General features: G+C 50.9%; 1 protein-coding gene across 1 annotated transcript in view; it reads right to left on the reverse strand.

Annotated features, from left to right (window-relative positions):
• The window catches only part of CNOT2 (CCR4-NOT transcription complex subunit 2), a 106,275-nt gene extending 97,626 nt beyond the window's left edge, over nt 1-8,649 (reverse strand). Inside the window, exon 1 of the mRNA XM_069764613.1 lies at nt 8,195-8,649. Coding sequence (XP_069620714.1) covers nt 8,195-8,479 — 285 coding nt within the window. The 5' untranslated portion in view covers nt 8,480-8,649. The remainder of the gene's footprint in view (nt 1-8,194) is intronic.
• Between the last annotated feature and the right edge of the window lie 2,986 nt (nt 8,650-11,635).

Below are 11,635 nucleotides of genomic sequence, written 5' to 3' on the forward strand. Positions count from 1 at the left end.
AGAAAACCGCAGGGGTAAAAAACGCAGCAAATCCGCAGAATAACTGCAGCAAAAACGCACAAAAAAACGCTGCGGAACCGCAGAAAAAAAAAACACGACAAATCCGCAGGTGCGTTCTCTGCCAGGAGAGGCAGAATCCGCACCAGAAATTCCTAAGCCTAATCCACAACGTGTGCACATAGCCTTAGTGCATGGTATGGGAGAACTCCTGGAATACGTGCTAAATGTGCATACTAAGTACATATATATCTCCCAGCCAAGCCTTACAATGTATTAGCACGCTTATTATTTCACTATAGTAAATAGAATGCACATATACTAAAGGAATCTGAGCAAAAATCTGAAGCCAACACGTATTTCTGCTGCAGATTTGCCATGTTGATCTGTCTAGCGCCGGGGTCACACTTACGAGTATAATATGAAAAATACGCCCGAGTCTCGCGGGATCAGTACCTGGCACTGCCACCGTCACTCAGGACTGGAGTGGGCAGCTGAATGTATTTCTATGCAGCTGAACACTCCGATCCCAAGTGTCGGCGGCAGTGTAGGATACTGATGTGCGAGTTTCACGCATTACACCTGCAAGTGTGACCCCGGCTAAGGCCGGGATCACACATGTGAGAAATACGACCGAGTCTCGGATATTTATACTGGCACTGCCACTGTCGCTCAGGAGCGGAGCATGAGGCTGCATGTATTGCTATGCGGCCGCATGCTATGGTCCAGAGTGCCGTCGGCAATGCCAGGTATTAACATGCGAGACTCGTATGTGTGATCCCGGCCTAAAGCTTAGTCCTGCATAAGGATATATGCACATGGCATCGTTAAGACACAGGCGCACCTGCCAAGAATATGGCGGTATTTTTTCTGAAGCAGTCTTGAGGTCGTTTTAGCAGGAACTCCGCTGGTGGCGGCCTTTTTCAATGATTTAAACCAGTGTTTCCCAAACTCCAGTCCTCACGGACCCCATGGGTATTGTTTTCAGGATTTCCTTAGTATTGCTCAAGTAGTACAAGTATCATCAAGGCATCAGGAATTGTCTCACCTGTGCAACACTATGGAAATCCTGAAAACATGACCCGTGGGGTCCGTGAGGACTGGAGTTTGGGAAATACTGATTTAAACGATAACTAGTGAACGCCATCCCAAAGAATGAACATGCTTTCTTTTAATCGCTTCATGGTTTCCAAGCCAAAATTCTCTATGGGGGGTTTGCAGTGGGTTTTTTTGTTTGTTTTTTTAAGAATAATCTGCCTGAAAAAGATCATTGCATGCATATAACCTAATGTAAGATATGATAATGTAATAACACAACCTAAATAAGGCTAACCCACGTGCCATTTAATTTTTGGCTTTTACATTTAGCATTTGCAGAAGGTTTTTTTTTTCCTGCAAATGGAGACGAAAAAAATGACAATTTTTTCATGTGCATATGAATAGACGCTGCAGAAAATTTCAACTTTCAGTAAGGGCTTGTTCACACAACCGCATTTTCAGTCCGAGTGCTGTTCGTGAAAAAAATGGACAGCACTTGGACTAATGTTAAGGTACCGTCACATTTTAGCGGCGCTGCAGCGATCTAGACAACGATGCCGATCGCTGCAGCGTCGCTGTTTGGTCGCTGGAGAGCTGTCACACAGACAGCTCTCCAGCGACCAACGATCCCGAAGTCCCCGGGTAACCAGGGTAAACATCGGGTTACTAAGTGCAGGGCCGCGCTTAGTAACCCGATGTTTACCCTGGTTACCAGCGTAAATGTAAAAAAAACAAACACTACATACTTACATTCCGGTGTCTGGTCACGTCCCTCGCCTTCAGCTTCCCGCACTGACTGAGCACCGGCCGTAAAGCACAGCGGTGACGACACCGCTGTGCTCTGCTGTACGGTGGCCGGCGCTCACTGTCAGTGCGGGAAGCTGAAGGCGAGGGACATGACCAGACACCGGAATGTAAGTATGTAGTGTTTGTTTTTTTTACATTTACAATGGTAAGCAGGGTAAACATTGGGTTACTAAGCGCGGCCCTGCGCTTAGTAACCCGATGTTTACCCTGGTTACCAGTGAAGACATCGCTCAATCGGCGTCACACACGCCGATTCAGCGATGTCACTGGGAGATCCAGCGACGAAATAAAGTGCTGGACTATCCCCAGCGACCAACGATCTCCCAGCAGGGGCCTGATCGTTGGTCGCTGTCACACATAACGATTTCGTTAACGATATCGTTGCTACGTCACAAAAAGCAACGACATCGTTAACAAAATCGTTATGTGTGACGGTACCTTTAGTCAATGCAGCAGAGCAGATGAGATATGGACTGAATCAGTGTGTGGGAAAAGAAATAAAAATATTGCAGCATGTACTAGTTTCCTTTCTAAATTGGATGAGACTCACCCATTCACGTCTATGGATGTGCAAGAAAAAAAATTGTATGCCATACGGAGCCACAGTATAACATCAGATTTTTAAGACTACGTTGCAATTCTGTAATATAGGAAAATGTAAATGATTAGTAGCTGCCGACTAGAAAAACGGATTGTATACGGATGCAGTGAGAAAAAAATATCATCCCACTGTTCTGGATGAAATGCTAAATGATTTTTTTGTTTCTTATTTGCTTGTGTGAAAGTGCTTAGACCTCATTTGTTCATTCATTTTTCTTGTCATACATGGGGTGGGGGGGAAACAGCTTATCAGTGTGCTCTATCATGTAGTCATCTATTTTTTGTCCTCAGGTCCATTTTCATCACCATTATGACAAATTTTTTACTTGATTACAAAAAAAAAAGGGTTAATCGTTTTTCTTTACAGACCTATTGATCTGAATGGACAAGTTTGCACTGTCACTAGGATCAACAAGGGACAAGAGTCAGGTTTGTCTTTTTTATGGTCATTGTCAGCAAAAAAAAAAAAAACGTATACAGCCAACCAACAGACTAAGGGTACCGTCACACTTAGCGACGCTGCAGCGATACCGACAACGATCCGGATCGCTGCAGCGTCGCTGTTTGGTCGCTGGAGAGCTGTCACACAGACCGCTCTCCAGCGACCAACGATGCCGGTAACCAGGGTAAACATCGGGTAACTAAGCGCAGGGCCGCGCTTAGTAACCCGATGTTTACCCTGGTTACCATCCTAAAAGTAAAAAAAAACAAACAGTACATACTTACCTACCGCTGTCTGTCCTCCAGCGCTGTGCTCTGCACTCCTCCTGTAATGTCTGTGTGAGCACAGCGGCCGGAAAGCAGAGCGGTGACGTCACCGCTCTGCTTTCCGGCTGACCGACGCTCACAGCCAGTACAGGAGGAGAGCAGAGCACAGCGCTGGGGACAGACAGCGGTAGGTAAGTATGTAGTGTTTGTTTTTTTTACTTTTAGGAAGGTAACCAGGGTAAACATCGGGTTACTAAGCGCGGCCCTGCGCTTAGTTACCCGATGTTTACCCTGGTTACCAGTGAAGACATCGCTGAATCGGTGTCACACACGCCGATTCAGCGATGTCTGCAGGAGTCCAGCGACGAAATAAAGTTCTGGACTTTCTTCCCCGACCAGCGACAGCACAGCAGGGGCCTGATCGCTGCTGCGTGTCACACTGGACGATATCGCTAGCGAGGACGCTGCAACGTCACGGATCGCTGGCGATATCGTCTAGTGTGACGGTACCTTAAGGCCTGGGCTGCACTGTGACTTTTTGCAGCACTAATGATCAATTTTGACTATTAAGTGGCAGCTGCAATCTACCCAATTGCACATATCTTAATGTACTGCTTTGGACTTCAGCAGTAGCTAAATAGTTAAAAGGAATCATTCAATAGGATTTCACACCCCAAACTATTTACCGTATATGGACGTTAAAGGGACTTTGTCACCTGAATTTGGCGGGACTGGTTTTGGGTCATATGGGCGGAGTTTTCGGGTGTTTGATTCACCCTTTCCTTACCCGCTGGCTGCATGCTGGCTGCAATATTGGATTGAAGTTCATTCTCTGTCCTCCATAGTACACGCCTGCGCAAAGCAATCTTGCCTTGTGCAGGCGTGTACTATGGAGGACAGAGAATGAACTTCAATCCAATACAGCAGCCAGCATGCAGCCAGCGGGTAAGGAAAGGGTGAATCAAACACCCGAAAACTCCGCCCATATGACCCAAAACCAGTCCCGCCAAATTCAGGTGACAGGTTCCTTTTAAGCTCTTTCAAAGAAAAGTCCAGCAATACCTTTACATGGGCAGTCCGTTCTTCATTACTCAAGCAACAGTCAAATTAAATGTGCAAATGAGCATGAAGAGCTATTTGTAGATCTGAAGCCTCTGTCACTCCAACTCTATTCCCTCCTCCTTTTGCATGAAGTCACAACATAGAGGTTTTCAGTCAAGCAGGAAGCAACAATAGTGAAGATGGAGGGGAAGGGTGTGAATAGAGCTGGAGTGACAGAGGGTCCAGATTCACAGCCTCATTTGCATGTAAAGATATTGCTGGACTTGTCTGTAAAAAAGAATGATAGCACTTGTACATGGGAAACAAGAGAGGTGGCCGAGTCCTTACTTTGAGAACCGGTCAGCAGAACAGAGCGATGAGACAGTCACATCCCTGCTCTAAGACAGACGGCGCCTGCCTGTGGATTTTCATCAGTAAGGAGATGCAAAAATCCTACAGTACTGAACCTTGATAGCACTGAACACCTGCCATTCATATTCAGCAATTTATTACACCACTACATGGTAGACCGATTCTAACGCATCGGATATTCTAGAATATGTATGCGTAGTGTATAGCACAGCCCACACAGTACATTGCGCAGTCCACGTTGTATATTGCGCAGCCCACGTTGTATATTGCGCAGCCCACGTTGTATATAGCAATATGGGCACTATATCCCAGTTAAAAAAAAAGAATTAAAACAAAAAACAGTGATATACTCACCCTCCGTTGGCCCCCGGATTGAAGCGGTTACCGACGCTCCTTACGCGCTCCGGTCTGAAGAGTGCATTGCGGTCTTGCGAGATGATGACGTAGCGATCTCGCGAGACCGCATGTCATCATCTCGCGAGACCGCAATGCATGGAGCGGTCACCGGGGCGTCGCGAGGAGTGGAAAAGGCCGGTTCCTGATCCGGGGGGCTACCGGACGGTGAGTATATATGGTAACTATTTTTTATTTTTTTTAATATTTTTAACATTAGATATTTTTACTATTCATGGTGCATAGGCAGCATGAATAGTAAAAAGGTGGTCACACAGGGTTAATAGCAGCGTTAACTGAGTGCGTTACACCGCGGTCAACGCTGCCATTAACCCTGTGTGATCGGTGACTAGAGAGGAGTATGCGGGCGCCGGGCACTGACTGTGGGGATGAAGGAGCCATTTTCTTCGGGACTGTGCCCATCGTTGATTGGTCGCGGCAAATCAGCCACGACCAGTCAGCGACTTGGATTTCCATGACAGAGGCCGCGGACCAATGAATATCCGTGACAGACAGACAGACATAAGGACAGAAAGACGGAAGTGACCCTTAGACAATTATTTAGTAGATAAAACTATTTAGCAAAATCAAGAAAACACTCTACAAAGTCAGAGCGTGTTTGTGTTGTCGGTCCGTAACATTCCAAAATTGTGATCGGGCCTCACTCCAAGAGACAGGAAAACCATTATTAAATTTTCCCTTTTCTCCTCCATCCCAGATGCTATGAACACATGTCAAAGACCGAGGAAAATGTAGTCGGAAATTTCCAGGAGGAATGACAAAGGAGCAACAAATGTAAAGTTCTCAGAAAGGATGCCAAGTCATACAAAGATTTACTAAATCAGACATGTCAGGAGAGCAACAGTCCTGGTCCCAAAGCCTGTCCGGAAACTAAAAACAAAGGACTGGAGCAGACAACTGACCTGCGCTCATCATTTGTTCTTCACTACTAATACTTGTGAAAAATGCTGATTTGATAAGTAATTCAAGAATAGGTGCTACATACTATACGACACAAAACTCAGGTACAGAATTTATGTTTCACCTACTTCAAATTACTTCTTTCTCCTGTAAAAGTCAGGCAACCAAAAATGACACAATTGTGCAGTAAAACCTGTGCAACAGTTGGCCACGTGGCACACAAACTGTGCTTTTCGGCATATGTGAGAGCATCTTTAGCCGGGACTGTGGCTCACACAATTACTATGTTTCTGTGGTCTCCACACCCCCATCACTACCTGTAGATGACATTGTGGCTTCTTCTTACCTACAAAACTGTTGGCAAATCAGAGGAATACTTGTCTAAAAGGAAGGGCTTACAAGATATATGTTTACAGAAAGAGCTGCAGCTGTTGAAAATTATAGCCAATCGATGAGCTCAGTGGATTGCGCTGCCTACATCAGCATGTCGCAAAACCCAATGATTGGCTGCAGTGGTCACATGCACTGTATTCAGGAAGCCACCGCTGCGGCCTGTCAAGACCTAGACGTTGAGAACAGATGGAGAGGAGTTCTTTTCAATAGCTGCGACCCTATAGAAAAAAAATAATCCTATCAAATCTGTTAGGCCGGGCTCACACTTGCGAGTACAATGCGAGAAACTCTCATCAATGCCCGGCACTGCCGCCGGCGCTCGGGACCGGAGTGTGCGGCTGCATGTATTTCTATGCAACTGACCAGCTGGTGTGACCCCGGCCTTAATAAATGAGAAATAATCTCATGTATATGACAATTCCTAAGAACAAACTCTACGTTAGGGAGCAGGTTGTGACATGTCGATCCAATCTAGGGAATATAAGGCGCAAAGAGGAAGTTGGGGCCTGGATTTTAGGAATGGACAGATGCCGGAACAAGGAAAAAAAAACAAAAAACACCACCATCAGAGACCAAGTAAAAAACGTGAGATTTTCTGGTGTAAATATGAGTAACAATTCCAGAAAACTATCTGATGCTGTCACCAAGGCCATGTGCACACTTTGCGGATCCGCTGCGGCTTTGCAGCAGTTTTCCATGCGGTGTACAGTACCACGTAAACCTATGGAAAACCAAATCAGCAGTGCCCATGGTGCGGAAAATACTGTGCGGAAACGCTGCGTTGTTTATTCTGCAGCATGTCAATTCTTTGTGCGGATTCCGCAGCGTCTTACACCTGCTCCTCAAAAACGGTGCGGAAAAATCGGCACACGAAACGGCAACGTGGGCACGTAGCCTAAGGCTTTCCTCCATCACCTGAGCCTGGCTAGCACACATCAGGTAGATTATGTTAGCTCTCGGGCCTGGGTGCCGAGGAGCCACACATTAGCAGACTGGGCCCACTTTACAGAGCAGGACGTCGCTGCCCCGAATAACCCAACAATCGGACGTTGCAGTCGTCACACACTCCACCGCTCCCTTAAACTTCCCTCAGGACCACAGTAAGGCCTCACAAAGCCCTGATAAAAGAAGAAGACCACAGTCCGGTCGCTAAGGGCAACCAGGACAATCCCTTCTTTAGAGCCAAATATCGATTTTAGGGGCAAATCAAAGGAGATGAAAGTTTGCACATCACGGGGGTCCCGAACAAGAGCCTGATAAAGTTACAGTAGGAAACGCGTCCTGGCAACACATTGGTGGGTGCCGTCTGCCACCAGATGCGAGATGTTATTTGCCAGGAGTGTGTGGTAGTTACCATGACGAGAGCCGGTGGATGGGCATAAATCCTGGCGCCCATCACCGACATCTACTCTCCATAAGTAACTGGCGGACGCCAGGATAAAGACCAGGAGACGTTGCCCATAGCAACCAGCTGTCACTGCTCTGGTTACTCCTGACAACCATGTAGGAGGCCGAGTCCAGGAGATGCTCTGCCCTACAGCCTGGCCAGGGGGGCACAAGGTGGGCCTACCGCGTCAGGAAGTGACAGTTGGACGTGTCATGTAGGGTCTGCCGAGCCTGCACAGCACGGGGGGCCTAGCCGTCCGCCAGGAGCCCCCTCAGCTAGGCCTGGACGCAGCCTGCGCCTCTAGTACTGCGGCCCCGGCATCTCCCTGCAGCCCCCCGGAGCCGCCTCCTCCTCCAGCCAGCAGCTCCTTCCCCGGCCACATCCAGACAAAAGCCGCGGCGGCCGCCCGGGCCTCGCTCCCGCTCCCGGCAGCCCGGCCGCCGGCTCTTCGTCACAGCCGTCCCTGACGGGGCTCCGAGCCCGGCCGGGGAGGGAGGACGGCCGCCAGTGACGGCGCAGGCGAATAAAAACACTCACCGCATGAATTTTCTTGTCTCGCAGAACCAAGATGGCTGTGTTTCCAACCCGGAGGATGCTGGGTGGCTGACCTTTCCCCTTTGACCCACCGCCGTGACCCGCTCTCCTTCTCCCTCCTCCCTGACAACGGCAGCTGGTAACCAGGAAGCGGCCCGGGCCTAGCTGGGGGGATCGGCCTGCTCGTTGGGGTCCTGCGCCCTCCTCTCCGGTGCTCTGGGATCCCCCTCCTTCCGGTGTACGGCGGGGGGAGGGAGGAGGAGGAAGCGGTGGTTTTGGCGGCTTCATTCACATCCCAGGCCGGGAGCGGAAGCTGTGCTGGAGCCTGCTGTGTGGTACCTCAGGCTGTGCCCGGCAGCCCCGCTCACCGCACAGCCCGGGAGCCGCACGTCTCATACCTTTATTCGCACCGGGCCCGCTGCCCCTCACTCCGCACATTTCCTGATACTCGTGTCCTCAGGTAGTAAAGGGTGCATCCGGCACCACGTACACCGAGGCAGGGCTCCATAGTGGCTGGGTGGTGGCATATCTGTGTGACTGTCCACTCGTGTCATTGTCAGGACAGGCAGCGTCATGTGTGGGTGAGATGTTGGGGGTCTCTGGGCTCCTGGTACGAGGTCCTCACATCTGTGTGACTGTCCACTCCTGTCATTGTCAGGACAGGCAGCGTCGTGTGTGGGTGAGATGTTGGGGGGTCTCTGGGCTCCCTGTAAAGGGTCCTCACATCTGTGTGACTGTCCACTCCTGTCAGGACAGGCATAGTCATGTATGTGTGAGATGTTGGGGGTCTCTGGGCTCCCTGTAGGGGGTCCTCACATCAGTCTTACTGTCCACTCCTGTCAGTATCAGGACAGGCAGTGTCGTGTGTCGGTGAGATGTTGGGGGTCTCTGGGCTCCCTGTAAGGGGTCCTCACATCTGTGACTGTCCACTCCAGTCAGATCAGGCAGCGTTATGTGTGGGTGAGATGTTGGGGGTCTCTGGGCTCCCTGTAAAGGGTCCTTACATCTGTGACTGTCCACTCCAGTCAGGACAGGCATAGTCATGTATGTGTGAGATGTTGGGGGTCTCTGGGCTCCCGGTACGGGGTCCTCACATCTGTGTGACTGTCCACTCCTGTCAGTATCAGGACAGGCAGCGTCGTGTGTGGGTGAGATGTTGGGGGTCTCTGGGCTCCCGGTACGGGGTCCTCACATCTGTGTGACTGTCCACTCCTGTCAGTATCAGGACAGGCAGCGTCGTGTGTGGGTGAGATGTTGGGGGTCTCTGGGCTCCCGGTACGGGGTCCTCACATCTGTGTGACTGTCCACTCCTGTCAGTATCAGGACAAGCAGCGTTATGTGTGGGTGAGATGTTGGGGGTCTCTGGGCTCCCTGTAAGGGGTCCTCACATCTGTGTGACTGTCCACTCCTGTCATTGTCAGGACAGGCAGCGTCGTGTGTGGGTGAGATGTTGGGGGGTCTCTGGGCTCCCTGTAAAGGGTCCTCACATCTGTGTGACTGTCCACTCCTGTCAGGACAGGCAGTCATGTATGTGTGAGATGTTGGGGGTCTCTGGGCTCCCTGTAGGGGGTCCTCACATCAGTCTTACTGTCCACTCCTGTCAGTATCAGGACAGGCAGTGTCGTGTGTCGGTGAGATGTTGGGGGTCTCTGGGCTCCCTGTAAGGGGTCCTCACATCTGTGACTGTCCACTCCAGTCAGATCAGGCAGCGTTATGTGTGGGTGAGATGTTGGGGGTCTCTGGTCTCCCGGTACGGGGTCCTTACATCTGTGACTGTCCACTCCAGTCAGGACAGGCATAGTCATGTATGTGTGAGATGTTGGGGGTCTCTGGGCTCCCGGTACGGGGTCCTCACATCTGTGTGACTGTCCACTCCTGTCAGTATCAGGACAGGCAGCGTCGTGTGTGGGTGAGATGTTGGGGGTCTCTGGGCTCCCGGTACGGGGTCCTCACATCTGTGTGACTGTCCACTCCTGTCAGTATCAGGACAGGCAGCGTCGTGTGTGGGTGAGATGTTGGGGGTCTCTGGGCTCCCGGTACGGGGTCCTCACATCTGTGTGACTGTCCACTCCTGTCAGTATCAGGACAGGCAGCGTCGTGTGTGGGTGAGATGTTGGGGGTCTCTGGGCTCCCGGTACGGGGTCCTCACATCTGTGTGACTGTCCACTCCTGTCAGTATCAGGACAAGCAGCGTTATGTGTGGGTGAGATGTTGGGGGTCTCTGGTCTCCCGGTACGGGGTCCTTACATCTGTGACTGTCCACTCCAGTCAGGACAGGCATAGTCATGTATGTGTGAGATGTTGGGGGTCTCTGGGCTCCCGGTACGGGGTCCTCACATCTGTGTGACTGTCCACTCCTGTCAGTATCAGGACAGGCAGCGTCGTGTGTGGGTGAGATGTTGGGGGTCTCTGGGCTCCCGGTACGGGGTCCTCACATCTGTGTGACTGTCCACTCCTGTCAGTATCAGGACAGGCAGCGTCGTGTGTGGGTGAGATGTTGGGGGTCTCTGGGCTCCCGGTACGGGGTCCTCACATCTGTGTGACTGTCCACTCCTGTCAGTATCAGGACAAGCAGCGTTATGTGTGGGTGAGATGTTGGGGGTCTCTGGGCTCCCTGTAAGGGGTCCTCACATCTGTGTGACTGTCCACTCCTGTCAGGACAGGCAGAGTCATGTATGTGTGAGATGTTGGGGGTCTCTGGGCTCCTGGTACGAGGTCCTCACATCTGTGTGACTGTCCACTCCTGTCATTGTCAGGACAGGCAGCGTCGTGTGTGGGTGAGATGTTGGGGGGTCTCTGGGCTCCCTGTAAAGGGTCCTCACATCTGTGTGACTGTCCACTCCTGTCAGGACAGGCAGTCATGTATGTGTGAGATGTTGGGGGTCTCTGGGCTCCCTGTAGGGGGTCCTCACATCAGTCTTACTGTCCACTCCTGTCAGTATCAGGACAGGCAGTGTCGTGTGTCGGTGAGATGTTGGGGGTCTCTGGGCTCCCTGTAAGGGGTCCTCACATCTGTGACTGTCCACTCCAGTCAGATCAGGCAGCGTTATGTGTGGGTGAGATGTTGGGGGTCTCTGGTCTCCCGGTACGGGGTCCTCACATCTGTGACTGTCCACTCCAGTCAGGACAGGCATAGTCATGTATGTGTGAGATGTTGGGGGTCTCTGGGCTCCCGGTACGGGGTCCTCACATCTGTGTGACTGTCTACTCCTGTCAGTATCAGGACAAGCAGCGTTATGTGTGGGTGAGATGTTGGGGGTCTCTGGGCTCCCGGTACGGGGTCCTCACATCTGTGTGACTGTCCACTCCTGTCAGTATCAGGACAGGCAGCGTCGTGTGTGGGTGAGATGTTGGGGGTCTCTGGGCTCCCGGTACGGGGTCCTCACATCTGTGTGACTGTCCACTCCTGTCAGTATCAGGACAAGCAGCGTTATGTGTGGGTGA

This window comes from Ranitomeya imitator, chromosome 4 (assembly GCF_032444005.1).
Source record: "Ranitomeya imitator isolate aRanImi1 chromosome 4, aRanImi1.pri, whole genome shotgun sequence".
In the NCBI taxonomy this organism is placed as follows: Eukaryota; Metazoa; Chordata; class Amphibia; order Anura; family Dendrobatidae; genus Ranitomeya; species Ranitomeya imitator.